General features: G+C 49.2%; 1 protein-coding gene across 1 annotated transcript in view; it reads right to left on the bottom strand.

The window, feature by feature from the left end:
* ADAMTS2 (ADAM metallopeptidase with thrombospondin type 1 motif 2) overlaps window positions 1-19,513 on the bottom strand; it is a 245,248-nt gene that overhangs the window by 38,229 nt on the left and 187,506 nt on the right. The window contains 5 exon segments of the mRNA NM_174631.2: window positions 11,483-11,596; window positions 12,199-12,331; window positions 12,706-12,849; window positions 13,450-13,555; window positions 17,650-17,806. Of these exon segments, the coding sequence (NP_777056.1) occupies window positions 11,483-11,596; window positions 12,199-12,331; window positions 12,706-12,849; window positions 13,450-13,555; window positions 17,650-17,806 (654 nt within the window).

The raw sequence follows: 19,513 nt of genomic DNA, 5'->3' as shown, positions 1-19,513 counted from the left end.
GAGGGCAAGACTTGTAGCAGTTTAGGTAAGATGGGGCAGCAATCTTGAGATTGTTGAGCCCCTGAAGGGGGCCTGGCCACCAAGTCCTAGGCTGAACAACATTCCAAGTTTTACAAGACAAAACAAACAGCATTAACATGAAACCAGGCTTGCAATTTGGTCATAGATGGATGATGATATCAGTTTGCTTCCATCCTGGGATTATAAGCAGGAACTCCTGACTGCAACCTTTAAAGTCTCACCCACAGAGCTGACTTGCTGACCTCTCCCAGTTGGGACTCCAGATGCTCTGGGACACGGGACTTCCCAGCACTGATTAAGTCTGGATGTTTGTCAAAACCCAATTTCGTGATGTATCCTCTGCTCTTTCTATTTCTCTTTTCTTTTAATCTTAGTATATTGAAAGTAAGCTAGATAATTCTCTAATAAATATTTGTATCATTTATTTGTATTATCAAGCGACTTATTTTGTTAACAAATCCTTTGAACCTGAGACGAAAGTGAAAACTTTCAGCAAAACACAGGTAGCTACAAACCTTCAATTTGTTAAAAAAAAAAAAAAGTAGTGTCTGCAAAGCGCAATAAAGCAAAGTGTAATAAATCGAGGAACGCCTGTATTCCCCATATTGATCTGTGACTCAATATGACACTTATGCTAGAATTTTGCAGACACCGAGATACTTGTAAAGATTCAAATCAAAGGATCAGGAATAGCCAAAACAATCTTGAAAAAGAAGAAAGTGGAAGGACTCAGACTTACCTGTTTCAGAGTTTACCACAAAACTAAAATAAACAAGACAGAGTGGCTCTGGCATAAAGAAACAAAATTATTAATGGAACAGAACACAGAGTCCAGAAAGGAGCCTTTACATATTGAAGGAGGAAACAGACAGAGCTGGGCTCCATCTTAGGCCAGGCTGCGAACATTAGGCTACACGTATGGTCACCCTCCCAACGGACTCTGAACTTTGTGCCCAGTGTCTATAAAGATGGCATACCAATGGAAAACCAGACCCCCAGATAAAAGAGCCTCAGGACTTGTCCTTGGACTCTCTGTTGCCGAAAAGAATATGCTAATTATCTCTGTAACAGAACAAAGTGGTAAATTCCCATTATGTTTATAGGGATATGACCACAATCCTACTGATAAATGTCCACTGTTTATCTAGTCTTGTGACACATGAATCATGGGTTAACTCTGATCGTTTATCTCTCTTTTACCTTGTCCAGACTAGTTTCAAGGAATTTGGGGAGGTGAGTTTGAACATGTACACTTAGGGTATATAAGGTTTTCACAAAACTGGCCGGGGTCCTTGGCTAAGAGGAGACTCTGCCTTGGGCCCGCCGGTGTAATAACCTGCGCTCCGCTATCTGCATTGTCCGTCTGAGTGAGTTTGTTTCCCGGAACGCATGGCTACAACCATATGCTCAACTGATTTTCAGCAAGGGTAGCAAATGATTCATTGGGAAAAAATAGCCCCTTCAACAAAGGGTGTTGAGACAAATGGGTATTCACATGCAAAAGAGCAACGCTGGCCTCCTTCCTCACACCTTACACGAATCCTAACTGACAGTGAGTCACAGATCCAAAAGAAAGAACAGGAACACACCTTCTCCACTGGATGGCAATGGTTTCTTAGTTAAACACCAAAACCAAGTGACAAAAGAAAGCATATCTACATTAGACTTCACCAAAATTAAAAACTTTTATGCATCAAATGATACTAACATGAAAGTGAAAAGACAATAATAGGAGAAAATATTTGCAAGCCATTCATCTGAGCGGTCTGATACGGGATTTGTATCCAGAATATAAAATGATAGAATGAATAAAGAATGATTATAACTTGATCATAAAAAGATAACCCAATTAAAAATAAGCAAAGGCGATAATGAATAGACATTTGTCCAAAAAAGATACATACGAGCTGTCATTACGCTCATGAAAAGGTGCTCAAAACCACAATGAGATCATACGTCACATCCACTGGGATGTTATAATAAAAACACAGGTAATACGTTTTGGTGAAGATGTAGAGAAAGTGTTAGTAGGAATGTGAAAAGGTACAGCTGCTTTGGGAACTGCTTTGGCAGTTTCTCAAAACGTTAAACATAGAGTTACCACAAGAACCAACAATTCTACTCCTAAACACATATTCAAGAAAAATGACGCAACCACGGAATAACTTGTACACAAATGTTTTCAGCGGCATTTCTTATAATAGCTGAAAAGTAGTTAACAGCTCAATGTCCATCAACTAATAAACTGATAGATTAAAAAAACAGTATGTCTATACAGCAGATTATAATCGAGCAATAAAAAGGAATAAAGTCCTGACAAATGGTATAACATGGATGAACCTTGACAACATTATGCTAATTGAATGAAGCCAGTCAAAAAAGGCCACATATTGTACAATGCCATTTATATGAAATATTCGGAAGAGGCAACTCTAAGGAGACACAAAGTAGTGATTGCCTAGGATTGAGGAGGAGGGGTGAGGACTGAGGAGGAGGGGTGAGGATTGAGGAGGAGGGGTGAGGATTGAGGAGGAGGGGGTGGATCATGTCGTAATGGCTGTACACCTCCAGGAATACAGTGAAAAGCATTGAATTGTACACTTCAGATGAGGGAATTTAAATGTGAGTCACATCTTTATAAAACTGTTACGGGAAAATAAACCAGGAGGCAGGTAGAATTGGTGTGTGTGCTGTAGCTTGCCAGCACTTGCTCTAGCATGTTGAGAGAAATATTTAATTTTCCGTAATTTAGAGAAGTTATTGGTGATGCTATACGAATATTTAGGTGACCAAATTTGGAGAAACTGCATCTGGTGTGCTTCTGGATGTGGATTTCAGGGTGTCTGACGTTTTCTTGGTCGGAGACTGATTTAAAATGCTTTTTAGATTAGCAACTCAGTAACTGTTGCTGTCAACATTTTTACTGTAGAGGCAATATTCTGAGCTTTACATTGTCTTTGATGTTATTTCATGTCAAAATCAGAAAGAAGTTTAAATGCTTTTCCAATGTGTTCATCAGATTCACTCCTCTTTGTTAATTGCACTGTCAAACACTTCAAGAGCCTGTCTATTACTTACTTCTCTTGGATATTTTTATCTCTTCCTCTTAATGAATGACTGCTTCAGTCTGATCTGAAACTTTTTGGTTATAATTAAATTTTTTGAAGTCAGATTTATTTCTACTGATTTCTTCACTCATTTTAAATCTTTATTTATTTTCCATGGATTTTTACCTGAGTTTTATTTAATAAATAAATTTAAAATGATAAAAGAAGGTATATTAATACATATCGAACTACTGCACAATTGCACTCATCTCAAAATTCTGCAAGCTAGTCTTCAACAGTATGTGAACCGAGAACTTCCAGATGTTCAAGCTGGATTTAGAAAAGGCAGAAAAACCAGAGGTCAAATTGCCAACATCTGTTAGATCATAGAAAGAGCAAGAGAATTCCAGAAAAACATCTACTTCTTCTTCATTGACTAGGATAAAGTCTTTGACTGTGTGGATCACAACAAACTGTGGAAAATTCTTCAACAGATAAGAATACCAGATCACCTTACCTGCCTCCTGAGAAATCTGCATGCAGGTCAAGAAGCAACAGTCAGAACTGGACATGGAACAACGGACTGGTTCCAAATTGGGAAAGGAGTATGTCAACGCTGTATATTGTCACCCTGCTTATTTAACTCAAATGCAGAGTACATCTTGCAAAATGCTGGGCTGGATGAAGCACCAACTGGAATCAAGATTGCTGGGAGAAATATCAGTAACCTCAGATATGCTGATGACACCACCCTTATGGCAGAAAGCGAAGAAGAACTAAAGAGCCTCTTGATGAAAGTGAAAGAGGAGAGTGAAAAAGCTGGCTTAATACTCAACATTCAAAAAACGAAGATTATGGCATCCAGTCCCATCACTTCATGGCAAATAGATGGAGAAACAGTGGAAACAGTGACAGACTTTAGTTTCTTGGACTCCAAAATCACTGCAGGTGGTGACTACAGCCATGAAATGAAAAGATGCTTGCTCCTTGGAAGAAAAGCTATGACAAACCTAGCATATTAAAAAGCAGAGACATTACTTTACCCACAAAGGTCTGACTAGTCAGAGCTATGGTTTTTCCAGTAGTCGTGTATGGGTGTGAGAGTTGGACCATAAAGAAAGCTGAGCACCGAAGAATTGATGCTTTTGAACTGTGGTGTTGGAGAAGACTCTTGAGAGTCCCTTGGACTGCAAGGAGATCCAACCAGTCCATTCTAAAGGAAATCAGTCCTAAATATTCATTGGAAGGACTGATGCTGAAGCTGAAGCTCCAATACTTTGTCCACCTGATGTGAAGAACTGACTCATTGGAAAAGACCCTGAGGCTGGGAAAGATAGAAGGTGGGAGGAGAAGGGGATGACAGAGGATGAGATGATTGGATGACATCACCGACTTGATGGACGTGAGTTTGAGCAAGCTCCAGAAGCTGGTGATGGACAGGGAGGCCTGGCGTGCTGCAGTCTATGGGGTTACAAAGAGTGAGACACGACTGAGCAACTGAACTGACTGAAATCAGAAGTCTTCATCTCTTCCTTATTTTATTGTAAGCTAAAATTTTCAAAATAGCAGTTTAACTGGTAATAGCTTTATCAACATTTTGAGCAAACTTTTCACATCCTGTCTGCATTTAAGTTTCTCTCCTGGTGTTTGAAAATTATTTTTAATGCCTGTTATGCTTTGTAATATGTATGTTTAGAGGTCTGGGCAGTTTTTCAAGAAGCAAATCATCTTGTTACACTTAGCATTTTCAAAGAACTATCCAAGTTGGATCTGTGTTAATAGTCCCAACTACAAGACAAACCCCAAAAGGAAACAAACTATTGCAAACACAGAAGTAATCACAACCTCTAGTACAGTTGAGGCCCCTTGTCTCCAATCACTTGAGAAGGCTGTGCTGAACACAGCACATATTCTTCAATGACCTTTGGTGAGTTGGTACCGAGGCAGAAAGAGTATTTCTAGAAGCTAAAAGTATACCTGGACAGAATCAACAACCTAGCTGTACATATAGGGCACTAAAAGCCAAATGCACGCATGCTCAGTCGCTCCAGGCATGTCCAACTCTTTGTGACTCCATGGACTGTAGCCCCTCGGCTCCTCTGTCCATGGGATTCTCCAGGCAAGAACACTGGAGTGGGTTGTCATGTCCTCCTCCAGGAGATCTTCCTGACCCAGGGATCGAACCCTCATCTTTTACGCCTCCTGCATTGGCAGGCATGTTCTTTACCCCTAGTGCCACCTGGGAAATCCCCAAACCATATAAATAAGCCAATAAATATACCCCAAATCCAATTTCCCCTTTGCCAAAGCCACAAAACACCTGTGGCTGCTTTAATGTCAGCCAACAGGAGAGGTGTATCAAAGGGGAAGCAGGAGTAAAAGCAGGAATGGCCCTAACTGATTATAGTCAGTGAAAACGTAAGACCATGCTGACACCCTGCTCTCAGACTTCTAGCCTCCAGACCTGCTGTTTTAGTCACCCTGCTGCTAAGTCGCTTCAGTCGTGTCTGACTCTGTGCGACCCAATGGACGGCAGCCCACCAGGCTCCCCCGTCCCTGGGATTCTCCAGGCAAGAACACTGGAGTGGGTTACCATTTCCTTCTCCAATGCATGAAAGTGAAAAGTGAAAGTGAAGTCGCTCAGTCGTGTCCGAGTCTTCGAAACCCCATGGATTGCAGCCTACCAGGCTCCTCTGTCCATGGGATTTTCCAGGCAAGAGTACTGGAGTGGGGTGCCATTGCCTTCTCCATAAGTCACCCTAGTCTCAGATATATCTGCCCCACCTGACTAAGACAACGAGGGTGGGAAGGGTCCTGGCACCTCTGAAGTTGTGATGGGGCCCAGCCTCTAAATCACTGGTGGCCACAGGGACCAAGGACCTGGGGAATGCAGGAGGCCACTCAGTGGTCCCCCTGTCCCCATTGGACTAACGGGTCTTCAGTTTGTAAATGGGGAGCTGGGCATGGGGCAACTCAGGACATGCCACGGGCCCATGGTGTGATGGACCACCTCCTCCACAGACTTGGGTCCAAGTGCAGAGAGGTAACACATACACATTATAGGAAATATGAAAACAGGGCAGGAAGACAGGAAAATCATCCTGAATTCCACAACCTAGAAGCTGTCCCTCTAATATTTTGGTTTATTTCTTCCTGGATGACTGTGAGCACTTGAAAGAGTACAAGCAAACGGAATGAACAGTTTTAAACTCTGATGCCTCAGTGTTATTAAGAAAGAAACACGTTTAATATTATTAAAGTGTTCTACAAACGTATGTTTAAATGCTTATAAATATTTCATCCAGTAGAGGGGCTTAAACCTTTAAAAGCACAAAGTCACACGTCATGAGTGAATTGGAGCCACACACACCCATGAACAAAGCTGACCTGCCTCTCAGGATAAGCACCATGGACAGCACCGGTGCACTTTCGCAGGGCCAGGAACACTGCCAGCTTGGTCTGAAAGCCTGAAAGGCAGACTGTTCTTTTCAGGAAGTGCGCATTTAGCATTTCTGAACCACTGTGGTCCTGGGTTTCCGTTCTCCACCCACCAGCATGTCCTGAGCTGGTGCCATGTGCCAGGAGCCTGGGATGTGAAGATAATTGAGTCGGACACTTAGGTGACTCGCCCGAGGGGGGACAGGATGGCTCAAGGTCACACAATGGGGAGGGAGGGAGGGCTTAAACTCCCACGCCCAGACCCTGGGCGATCCCTACCGTTATGCCTGCCTGCCAGTCCTCGACTGTGCGGCAAAAGCTGGGCATCACAGGGCCTCCGCACTTGCGTAAGCACCGTGGCACATGTTTCTGAAACAGTGCTTCTGAATTCATGAAAACGTAGAGTGAGTGTTGTTCCCAAGACACTGCAGGTGAAAGTGAGACATGAAGGACTGTTTTCTGCCAGGACACTCGGATGCAGGAGCCATCTTCACCCAGTTGGATCTGCACCCTGGCTCGGGCAAGGAGGGCAAGGCGAGCCCACTAACCCAGCCTGCAGAGTAGAGGCACCTGGGGGGACCCTCTGTGCCTGGCCTAACCTTGCCTCCAGGGGATGAAAGGCATCCCTGTGTGGCCACAGGAAGCTCCTGTCTGAGAGCAGATCCGAGCCAAGTCTCCAGCACCCTGGACAGGGCAGGACATGACTCACGCTCAGGAAGAGTCATCATCAGTTCAAACAGTCCCTGCCTCTCTCCCGCCATCATTCTAGTCTCTTGGGGAGCCATAAGTGTCAACTATGTCTTTTGTTTTCTGGATTCTGATGCTTTGACATCTGGGTCTTGCTGACCCTGGAGGGACTCCCCCTCCTAGGGTTAACCAGCTCCTAGAGATAGTAAACAACTCATCCACAAGGGTAATTTTCAAGTGCAAACTAATCAATCCAGAGCACACATACCCCCTTCTCCCCGACAGCCTCCTCCTTCATCAGCGCTCCTAAATTCCAGGCCACCATCTCCCATCCTAATCACTCCAAGCCCAGTCAGGTACTAGGAGCACCCTGATGCCCCAAAGCCCACTGAAATGATTCCCACCAGCCGACCCTAATCCTGCTCACCTTGCTTTGGCATTTCTTTCTGTCCAAACGCAGTTCCTGCCCCCACCCCCTGCCCTGCTCTCTAACTGATCCTGGAGCTCCCCTGTGAGGCTAACCACTCCTCCCCCTACTTCCTTGGGATTTTTGAGGAACTGTCTTTTCAATGACAACTCTCTTGATTTGTTGGCCTTAGCACGCTTCAACTTTTCCCTTAGTACATTACATTTTAAAATACCGTGCTCCTCTCAACCACCCTCCCCAGCCATCTTCCCCATGCTCCCACCCAAGGAGATCCCCCCACTTGGAGCACTGGTCCCACTTCTCCCCAGTCTTTGGGCTTTGGCTGAACTCCACTGAAAGCCTCTCTGTGCTTCCTCCAGGCCCCTCCCCATCCCCTTGCTCACCATCACATCATTGCTGCCTTGTCACATTGATGGCCAACCATCAGAGACAGTGACACCCTGGTGGAAGAGAAAGCCTGACATATGGATGGATGGATGGGTGGATGGATGTGAAGCCGAGGTGACTAACCAGCCTAACCCCCAGGCCCACTGCACACATCTCTTCCAAGAACAACAAGCTCAGCTCTCCCCTCTCAGCCAAACATGCCTGCTCAGAACTCCTGATTCTGTAAGAAAGCTACATGCCCACAGGCCCTCATTGCTCACTGCCCATCCTCTCCACCTGACCTCACCTTCCCATCCACTCCACAGTGTGCAACCCAGGCAGACAAGGAACAAGTCATGAAACTGGGGGCAAAGGATGCAGGTGGCTCAGCTATAGGTTTAATCCCTCTTTCCAGGTCCTCTCTGTGGATGGAATAAAGATACGTGGTTCTGTCTTTGGCAAATGGCAGGTGCAGGAGAGGAAGATTTGCTTGGGATGACCCACTGTGGACAGTGAGGAGACCAGGAAGAGCCTGAGTGCCGTGTGACCTCCTGCCCAGCGTCTGGGGTGGGGGCAGCAAGGGACAGAAAGGGACAGCTGTGCCTGGCACAGCCCTGATTCCCCAGACAACCTGCTATTTCTCCAGCCTGCCTAGTCGTTACCCTGCTCCCTTCTCACTACCTTCTCTCCTGGGCCTGGTGGCTATTCTTAGAGGAAAGGAAGAGATAAAGGATGACTGCTTTCCAGATACAAGATTACACTGCCCATAAGTAAGATACTAAAACATACAAACTCACAAGGGCAGAGGATTCTGATGGAGCCCTGGGAGGTGCCCCTCCTCCGCTTTGCTCCTGCACCAGCCCCACACACACCAGGAATCCCTGATCCAGCTCAGCTTTCTCCCTGTGCTCCTCGTGAACCAGGGCAGGCTGAGCAAAGCCCGAGCACCCCCTCAATCAGCACGACTGGGCTAAATAAACTGAGGGTCCTACCGGCAAAAACAGTGAAGAGTCATCACTGGGTTAGCACTTTCCGTGTGAAAGAGTGCTTTGGCCACACCTTCCCCCTTCCTCCCCATCCTGCCAAGGGGAAATGGGCCAGTAAGCCGGTGCTCAAGCATTCCCTGGCCCACCTTTGGCAGTGGCCAGGATTCCTGTGGGAAGGCCTACCACCGCCCCTCCACCCCGGACGAGCACACCACACAGTGTCTGCCCCCACCCCTTCTCTCCAGGCCAGGGTTGGACCTGAGGGGCAGATTGGGATAGGGGTCCATGCCAAGCTAGTCTCATTCTCCAGCTCAGCATTTACTGAGTTCCCCACTGGGGTTATGGCAAAAGTTTTGGAGCCCCTGTCTTCTCCATCGAGGTCCCTTGGAGAAGAAGGCTATGAGGTCCGTTCTGGCACAACATCCCATTTGCAACGTCTAGTCTACGGGCACAGCTGAATCATCTGAATGCCTCTTAAAAACACCAATTCCCAAGTGTTCTAACAAAAACATACACATGAATGGTCATTAGCAGGACTATTCACAGATACCAAAAGGTAGAAAAAGCCCACGTGCCCACCAAATGGTAAACAAATGTGGTATATCCATATAGTGGAATGCTATTTGGCCATTAAAAAAAGAAACGAAGCCCTGATATCTGCAACAGCACAGATGATCTTTGAAGTTAGGATGCTAAGTGCAAAAAGTCAGACACAAAAGGCACATACTACGTCATTCCACTTATAGGAAACTCCAAAATGGGCAAATCCATAGACAGAGAAAGCAGGTTAGTAGTTTCCAGGACCTGGAGAGAGGACAATAACGGGGAGTCACTGGTTCGTGAGGTTTCTTTCTGGGGTGATGAGAAGCTCTGGAAACTAGAGTGGTGATGGTTGCACAACACTGTGAAAGTCCTAAAAGCCACCGAGAGGGATTTAACTGATGAATTTTATATTATGTTGGATTTTAACATAATCTTACAAATAAAGAACCAAACAAAATAATTCTCAAAGCTTATCCCAAATCAAAATCTTCAGGATGGACCTGGAAATCCATATCTCTAACAAGCTCTGCCAGGGACTAAAATAAAGCAGAATTTAAAACCTGCGGTGCAGAAACCTCAGGCCCAGGTGGTTTGGGTGTCTTTCTAGGCCTAACACTGGGGGACACTGGAGCCCTCTCCTGGACCTCACAGCATCCTGCTGTGTCTGCTGTGTTCCCTGGGCTGAACTCTCATGGGCTCGTCTGCATAAGGAGTGGGAGTGTGAAAAACCAAGATCTGGCATCCGGTCCTGTCACTTCATGTCAAACAGAAGGAGACAAAGTGGAAACAGTGACAATTTTATTTTCTTGAGCTCCAAAACCACTGTAGATGGTGAGTGCAGCCGTAAAATTAAAAGACGCTTGCTCCTTGGAAGAAAAGCTATGACCAATCTCGACAGTTTGTCAGAGACGTCTGAGACATCAACAGAGACAAAGCAGAGACATCGCTTTGCTGACAAAAGGTCCGTCTAGTCAAAGCTATGGTTTTTCCAGTGACACATGTGGACATGAGAGCTGGACAATAAAGAAAGCTGAGTGCTGAAGAATTGACGCTTTTGAACTGTGGTGTTGGAGAAGACTCTTGAGAGTCCCTTGGACTGCAAGGAGATCCCACCAGTCCATCCTAAAGGAAATCAACCCTGAATATTCATTGGAAGGACTGATGTTGAAACTGAAGCTCTAACACTTTGACCACCTGAGGCAAAGAGCCAACTCACTAGAAAGCACTCTGATGCTGGGAAAGATTGAAGGCAGGAGGAAAAGGGGATGACAGAGGATGAGATGGTTGGATGGCATCATCAACTCAATGGACATGAACAAACTCAGGGAGATGGCGAAGGACAGGGAAGCCTGGTGTGTTGCAGTCCATGGGGTCACAAAGAGTAGATGACTCAGCAACTGAACAACAAAAATGAAAATCAGGCCCAGAATTTGGGCTGGAAGGAGAAGCCCTTTGTCTTGCTGCTTCCATTGAAAGTGGGAAGTGGGCCTGGGGTAGCAGGCAGGCACTGGTAGGTGGCCATCCAGCTACCTCTAGGTACAAGTGTGCCCACCAGGGACCAAACAGCAGTGTGCTAGGGGGTAAAAAGGCCAAGCCTGATGCTGGGCCTGAGGATCCCAGGGCCACCAGAATGTTGGCCAATGTTGGTGTCAGGGTGAGGTGATGCAGGCACCCACAGTGTGCAGGGGGTATGGAAGGCTTCCGGAACCCCAAAACTGGTCCTTAGAGGAGAGGATTCCCACAATGGGCCTTGAAGCACAGTGAGGAGCTCTGAGACATCAGGTTCCCTCTGACAGAAGAAAGAGTGTATAAGAGGTTCAGAGGGCAGGAGCTCTGGAGAGTGGAGAGTGGGGTTACTAGGAGAGAGGCAGGGGTCCCCTGAGACGACCCCGGCCCTACTCCAAGGCCCTGCAGGACCTGCCCTGGAGAGCTGTGCGCGTCCGTGTCTGCCCTCTGCCCTGACTCACCTTGCCAGGCGCACACATGGTCCCATCCAGGGGTGGCCCCTTCTTTGTCTTGCAAAAGTAGGGGTTGTCAGGGTGGCTGCACCACAGCTGTTTGCACGGGTCGAAGGTCCGGAACTGGAAGAGAGCAGCGGCAGCTGGCAGGCTGCCTCCCACTGCAGGGGCCCTCCAGGGTTGCCCGTCACCCCAGGCTCTCACGCATGGCTGCCCAGGACAGGCCTGCGTGTTGCCCTGAGCTCTGTGTGGTTCTGGTGCTGTGAGGATTTCGGGCGTACTTCATGCTTCATGACTGTACATGACGCAGGGACAGCGCCTTACGTCCCTGGGGGCTGCTGGGCCTCCCGAGCCTGCAGACCTTGGTGGCTACACCTTTCATGGAGCCTGGACCTCTTGTGGAGCCGGCTGGGCACCAGTGTGCTTGGCATGAAGGCTGGTTGGCATTCCTTTGGCCCAAGCAGGCGTCCCATGGGCACCCGCTATTCCCCGGCTGAACACTCCACTGCCTGAATCCCTCCCGAAGCGACGTCTGGACCAGCCAGGAGGGCACGGGGCACCCACTGGATATACAGCAGTAGGTGTGGGGAGAACCTGATGTTTGGAGGGCTGCTCCACCCCGTCCCGGGGAGCCACCCCGACACCAGCCACCTCCCAGGAGACCAGGCAGGTCTGGGCTAAGCTCCCGCTCAGCCCTTGCAGGTGTCCTGGGCTCCGACACTCACCGCGGTACACATCATGTAACCAAGGCCAAAGTCGAAACGGCACTGCTCGTTCATGGAGTAGTGCAGCCCGGGGAGCTGGGGCAGCGCCGGCCAGTCGTGGGTGAAGGGGTCATCCCGCAGGCAGTCATAGGAGCTGTGAGGGGACACGGGGCACCACGAGCTGCCTTCAGCACGACCGGGCTGTCCAGACCAGGCGGCGGCTGAGGCCCCCCATGGAGCCCTGGTGGTGGGGCGGCTTGCACACCCAGCCCTAAGGCTGTGTTACTATGGTTTCCTGTTGCACCTCTTTTCCTGGCATGGTTAGGCAGGATCTGTCATGCCTGGGCCCTAGGCATCCATTAAAGGTGCAGTGTCTGTAACCACTTTCCATCCAAAACTTAGCCCCCAACAATGGGATCCCCCCACTGCTGTCCCCCTCTGCCCTGCTTTGCACTTGGGGCTAGAGGCGCCCTCCTAGAGCTGAGTCCAGCACTCAGGTTCCTCCTCAGGGGACAGGGTGGTACTCACTGCAGGTAGCGGCTCAGCTCCTGCTGGCTGCAGCGGGACCAGTGGAAGCGATGGAAGGCTGCCTGCACCAGGGGCGCCATGATGCTGCCCAGCCGCACCTCGTCACCGCAGCGGTTGCCCTGCCCATCATGCTCCATGCCCAGCCTGTGAGAGGAGCCAAGACAGCCTCACTGGACCCTCACCTGTCAGCCCCACCCCCTCCAGACGCCGGGAGGGGACCCCGACCTCCCTGAGCTGACTCCCCTCGCCCTTAGCTGGCCTGGTCAGCCCTGAGCCAGGTGGTACCTGATTTCTCCCAGCTGGATTTTAGAGCTGGGGCGCTCTGAGGGGAAAGCATCCAGCAGCAGGCCCTGCAGGGTCCTGTCCCCAAGGCAGAGCGCTGCGGCATGAGAAAGCAGCGGAGGTGGAGGCAGCCACTGCCCTCCCTACACACCAGCAGCATGCACACCCGAGCTCCAGCTCTCTGTTCCTGGGGAAGGCTCCCTTGCACCCTCATCTACAGAATTGGATGAGAAGACCCTCCTGCCCAACTGCTTCAATGGCATAATGAGTGGGCAGCCCCCCCCTGCTGCCTGGCCCTCGGTGGAAAGCGGGCCTGCTGCCTGCCCAGTGCAGCACGGGGTCAGGACATCACATCCGAGGGGCTTGTCATCCAGGGTGTGTCCCTCTCAGGGCGCAGAGGAGAAGCGGGGCCCCTTGAGCCCCAACCTGCCTCAGGCAGCAGGGCCTGCTGAGGCCACTTACACATGGCCAGTCTCGTGGGCCACCACGAACGCAGAGGAGAAGCCGTCCTCGTGGTTCAGCGTGCAGCTGCGGACGGGGTGGCACATCCCAGTGACAGGAGCATAGCCTGGGAGAGACAAAGGGGGCTCAGAGCCCTCCCCACGTGGAGGGGCCCAGACCCCAACATGTCCTGGCATCACCAGAGCAAACGAGCACAGCCAACTGCCCTCAAGGCTGGCACAGCTCGAGACCAGCTTTCCCCTCCCCTAGGGGAGCGGGCCTCAGCCCTGCCCATCAGCAGCCACCCTGCAGCCAGCTCAGTTTCCCGTGTCCAGGTCTTATCTGCCAAGACTTTCTGCCACCTTGGTAGCCTCCTGCCCACTGTTCTCTTTCAGGGCACCTTCCACTTTCCTCCCCCTCTTGGCTGAGTGGCCTTTTGATCCCCGAGGCTGCAGGTTGCTTCCTGGGCTGTAGGCACTCTGGCCCTGGTGCCTGGCACCACACCCTGAGCCCGCTCCCTCGGGGCCTCCCTGGGGCCTCTGAGACCTCAGCTGGCCCCTTTCCCACAGTGCACAGATGGCTGCAGGGAGGGTGGTCCCAGGCTGTTCAGGGCAGTGCTGTGCTGCCTGCTGAGCTGTGCAGAGGAGACCGACTATGTAGACTGGCACGCAGACCACAGATGATGAGGCTCCTGGAGCCCTTGGCCTGGGAACCCTGTGCTCTGACTGGGGAGATTCTGAACCACATTCCTGCTGAGGGGTCCAGGGGTCTGTCCTGGGCAAGGCACCCCCAGAGGTGGAGAATGGGGATCAGAGGGGGGAGGGCAGCTGCAGCAGACTAACCTCTGATGTGAGAAGCCACAGACCCTCCAGCCACCGCTCAACCCACCAAGGGCTCCCGAAGAGCCACTGAATTAACAGGTCACAGTGAGGACACACAGTGGGTTTTGCCTGCCCAGTTACAGCGTGTGGGCCAAGGAAGAAGTTGGGAATGGAGTCTCACAAGGAGAGAGGGCAGGGAGGAGGCAGGAGCCTGAACCGCCTGAGCAGGCAGGTGGGAAGGCCACCCTGTGATGTGACTGGTCTGCAGAAGGATGATCCCCCCTGACTGGGCTGATCCTGATCACAGGGAGTCTTAAGATGCCCCCAGGGAAGGACCACGTTCCCGCCCACGGGGAGAGGCAGAGTGACGGGAGGGCATGATGATCCCACCCAACATGGAGGAAATCCAGACAGTGGGGCCTCGCCACTTGCCACTGGGTGAGATACAGAAGTGTGTGCAGAGCGTGTGTGCCAGGCAAGGCCTCTGTTTAAAGACCTGGGCATCCTGGAGGCTGTCAGCCACAAATCAGCATCGCCATGGGCACTTGCCATCTGCCCATGGTTAAATCAGGTGCCGCTGTACCTGCTGACCTTCAACACCCCCTGAAAGGGGTTCAGGGTGGAGATCAGGGATGAGGCGCTCTGTGCTCTGGGAAAAACTGGCGGGACAGGTCTTCAGATACTTATGTTCAGGGGCCAATTTTATGAGCTCAATTCTTGAATCTCCTTGTAACTTGAAAAGCACTAAATTCCTTTATGGTGATGTCTGCTCCTCATGACTAACAGGAATTCTCAAGAGACCAACAGAAACCTTCTGCAAAAAAATACATACTTGATTGCACGTGTTCCCTCTTCACTAAAATCACAAGTGTACTGACCTTCCCCACTACCTCTTTGGAGCAGTTTCTCAGAGCTATCTGAAATGCTGTCTCCCAGGCTATAGGCCTCGTTTTGCCCCAAATAAAACTTAACTCGCAACTCTCAGGTCATGTACTTTTTTAAGTCAGCAAGACCCAGAAAATTAGAAACCCGGACTGTCCCCCCACTGAGCCTCACTCATCTGAGACCCCACAGAGAGGTCCTAGGCAATGTGCTCCAAGAGAAAAATACAGAAAGGAAGAAGCGTGACCAGGGAGTGCTGGTTTCAGAACTGTCTAAAAGCAGTATACCCAACCATTGTCTATTTCCCTTCTAATAAACAGGAAAATATGTGTCTTAAAGTATTTTTTTGCTCTGCAGATTTTGAGATGCTTGTTCTTGAATCAGCGCCAGGGCCAACCTTTGTGGTCTTCTCTTTGTCCTTTGTATGCAAAGCCTGCATATGAATATGTGCCTCAGTCTGTATTTCTCATTCACCCACACTAGCATTACATAAACATTTAGGATCTGAAGATTTGAAAATGTATCTATATCTTTTCTTTATATCCTCCATTCTTAGTTTATTTTGCTATTATTTTCTTTCCAGATATCCTTTTAGATAGACAGTGTTCTTCCTGGATTAAGCCTCTACATCAATTTTTCTCTCATATTTTGATCCTTTTTGGTGCCCTTGACTTTTTATCTCAGCTTTTGAATTTTCCATTTCACCCACTGAGAAATGGAATATTTCTCCCCATATCAGTAAAGAAAGGATGTCACAGCATCAGCAGTTGCAGCCACCATGGATGGTGAGCTGGTGAGCCCCGAGGAAACTCAGGATGTGAAAACATTGGATACTGGCCCCAGATGGCTGAGACGCATATCAAAGGAATGATTTCAGTGAGCCCAGACTCCCGCATCTTCCCACACATAGAAAAGCACTTAATTCCTTATCTTGAGATTTCCGTTTTCTTCAATTAACAGTAAGCTTTGTTCTTATTAGCTGCCCTTTGTTGCAAAACTCCTACATATCCTAGCCCCCCTCGCCTCTTAAGAGCAGCTCAGTTCTCTCAGGGTTACTTGAGATGCTGTCCCCCAGGACTGAAGTGCTAAACATTTCTGATGAATTAAAACACACACACAACTTTCAGGTCAGACATTTAATTTTTTAGTCAACACCATCAAATCTTTAATGAAAACCCTTTTTTTCTCTGATTCTTCTTTGTAGCCTGGTCTGAGTTTACAGATATATTTCCTCAAACATTTTGGAGATATGACTTTATAAAAATGTACTTTTCCCTTCTCCAAATTATCTGTTTCCTCTGGAGTTAGCTTTTTAATTTTATTTTACATGTCGGTCCATCTTTTTCATCCTTTCCCTTTTTTTTTTTTAATATCTGGTAATTCTTGGCTGTCCTTTCACATTTTTAAATGAAGAATGAAGTCACTTAATATAAAGGTTGTGTTGGTTTCTCTCCCACAGAACAGTTCTGCTCCCTGTTAGAGCTCTCACCCGGACAAAGGGGGACAGAGGGCTCTGTCAGCTGGCCACACAGACGGGCTTGAAAGGGAGCAAGCAACCCCTCATGGTGGAGAGGCAACACCACCAACCAGGAGGCAAAGTGATCACACCTGTGTGGCCACCCCGCTGACCAAGAAATAAAACTGTCCCCACACTGCAGAAGCCTCTTCTCGGTTCCAACAGCAACTCCCTCCCTCCTGCCCACTCTCCTGACTGTGAACACTACGGATCAGTTTTGCCCACTTCCAACCCTAAAATAAGTGGAGTCATGAGTATATATTCTTCTCTGACTGTCTTATTTCACTTATTTAACAGTCACTGTGTGAGATCTTCAACTATGATTGTAGACTTGTCAGTTTTTTCTTTTAGATCTTTCAGTCTTATATAGTTTGAATTTTTAAGTAAAGTCCCTTATCTTTTAAAGATTGAAAATTTATTCAAATTTGTTTTACAAAAGGTGGAGGAAGCAAGGGCTTCCCAGGTGGCACTAGTGGTAAAGAACCCACTTGCCAATGAAGGAGACATAAGAGATGCGGGTTCAATCCCCGAGTAGGGAAGAATCCCTGGAGGAGGGCACCGTAACTCCTCCAGTATTCTTGCCTGGAGAATCCCATAGACAGAGGAGCTGGGTGGGCTACAGTCCATGGGGTCGCAAAAGAGTGGGACACGACTAAAGTGGCTTAGCAAGCACGCACGGAGGAAGCAAACAACTTAAACCCAGCCTCAGAGCTTGTCTGGCCCCCAGGCTGCCAGCCCCAGACTCTGCCCATTTCACTCCCTTTGATCTTCCCTGTCCCCTGAGAGATGCAGTTTCCTGGGGGACATGTCAGAGTTCCTGGTAGTTTTGAAGAGCCAGGAGGAGACTAGCACTTACCCTCAACCCCGACACCCTTCTCAGCACTTACCCCCTTGCCCAGACACCCCTCTCATCCCAGGCCAAGGCTGCTGGGGGCCCTGGCAGGGTCAGGCACTCACGTGCAGCCCCCCTCCTTTCTGTGTCCCCGCAGGCCCGAGGCTCACCTTGCATGCCCGAGGGCCCGAAGTCCTGCCGTGTGAGGAATATGGCGTGATCGTGGTACTCGTCGTGATCAGTGTCTGGCTTCTGCTGGAGGTAGGCCCAGCGGCAAACATTCTCCAGACTTTGAGAGGGGTTCCCAATCTCAATGAGACTCATGGACTGCAGGGGCAGGAGAGACAACAGAGACAGATTGGTATCTGGTGGCCCAGATGGGAGTTGAGCAGACTCCGTAGACTGGGGACCTGGCCCAAGTGGCCTCTCAAGAATTCCCTCCCACGTGGCTCCATTCTCCAGAGTGGTAGAAAAGCTCCCTGGCCACACAGACCTGCCTGAGCTTCCACACAAAGTCACTGCATCATTTTGGGTGAGACACAGGAACAAAACTCTGAGGCCTCAAAGCCTCAAAGGGTCCATTCAGTCCCCCACCCCCACCTCCAAGGTCCCTGCATCCTACTTGGCGCCTGCTCTGTGCAAGCTCTGGCCAGGAGGCCAATGCAGTGGGCCTCGGTTACCCCAAAGAGTTCACACTCTGGCAGGATCTGGGACAGGGAAGACAGAACTCCCAATATGGCTACAAGCCCAAAGAAGAGGAAAGGAACCCTGTGTTTCCCCCTTGATATAAGCTATTTGCAGAAAACAACACAAGGGAGGGGAAAACTCTGCAGCACATACAGTGAAGGAGCCACATAAGGAACAGGACCACTGCGATAATTCCCGCAGGAGCCATGGGCAGGAAGCCACCGGGAGCAACCGCATTCCATTTGTACCATGACACATGCCTGCTAGCCAAGGCTGACCACCAGACTGGCAGTATCGCAGGCCAGTCTGCCTCATGGCATTGGCATTCACTCTCCTACTCAGTTTTCACAGTTACCCAGAAAGGCAAGAAACTGAGGCTCAGAGAGGTCAAGTAACTTGCCCCAGGTCACACAGCTCAGAAGCCTAAAGCCGAATGTCTATATTCCATCCACTTCCCTAAACTCCCTTTCCAAATAAAACACACACCGTATCGTCTCAGAATCAGGTCTCACAAGCTGCACTCACCCCTTTTCTATCTGCAGTCAGCAGGCATTCCGGTTTCTGCTCTCACCACATACTCCTACCATCCAAGCGGTTCCCTCTAGGCAAACCTGTCCATAAAGTAGAGCTATGCATTCCTTGGTAGACCTGAAAACATACATTTTGCCTCTTCTCTTGCATAAACAAATCCAACAAGCATAGTCACATATTTCTCTTTGTGTGTATAAGTAGAATGGATTTGGGCTGTATTTATAGGGCACTGTTAGTAAGCCAGCATGTTGCAGAAGAAGGAAGAATGAGTCAAGGCCAGGGAAAACCCGTCATTGCCAGGCATCCCGTGAGTTACCCAAGTCAATGGTTTACAAGACAGTGGATCTGTTCCCACGTCCTAAGCACAGAGCCAATTGCTCCTGAGAGATGAAAATACTTGTTTTAACAGCATTCAGTGAGTCCTAATGAAGTCAGTCACAGATAGGAACGAGAGATCTGGTGGCTGGGACCTACTGGACATTCCCCAGAGATGGACAGCCCCAGAGGATGCTGGGAAAGGGGAAGAGAGGCACCTTACTGCCCTCCCTGTGACTGGGAAAGCATGTGACTACCTCCGGCCAATTAGTTGCAATCAAAAGTGATGTGTGTCTCTTCCTGGTCTGAGCACTTTATTGCCCACATGAGAGCCTTTGGAGATCTCTCCTGGCTGGCATGGGAAACAGCGACCAGGCTGCTCTGTCGCCCAGGTCCTGAGTGAAAATGAGACCAGGGTCCGATGCCAATTCACACTGAAGACACCAGTGTGAGCAAGAAATCAAGCTGTGTTGTTGTAAGCTGCTGGGACATGGAGCTGGT

Source organism: Bos taurus, chromosome 7 (assembly GCF_002263795.3).
Source record: "Bos taurus isolate L1 Dominette 01449 registration number 42190680 breed Hereford chromosome 7, ARS-UCD2.0, whole genome shotgun sequence".
NCBI lineage: Eukaryota > Metazoa > Chordata > Mammalia > Artiodactyla > Bovidae > Bos > Bos taurus.
Note: the sequence above shows the minus strand (reverse complement) of the source record. Positions and strands in the feature narration are given on the sequence as shown.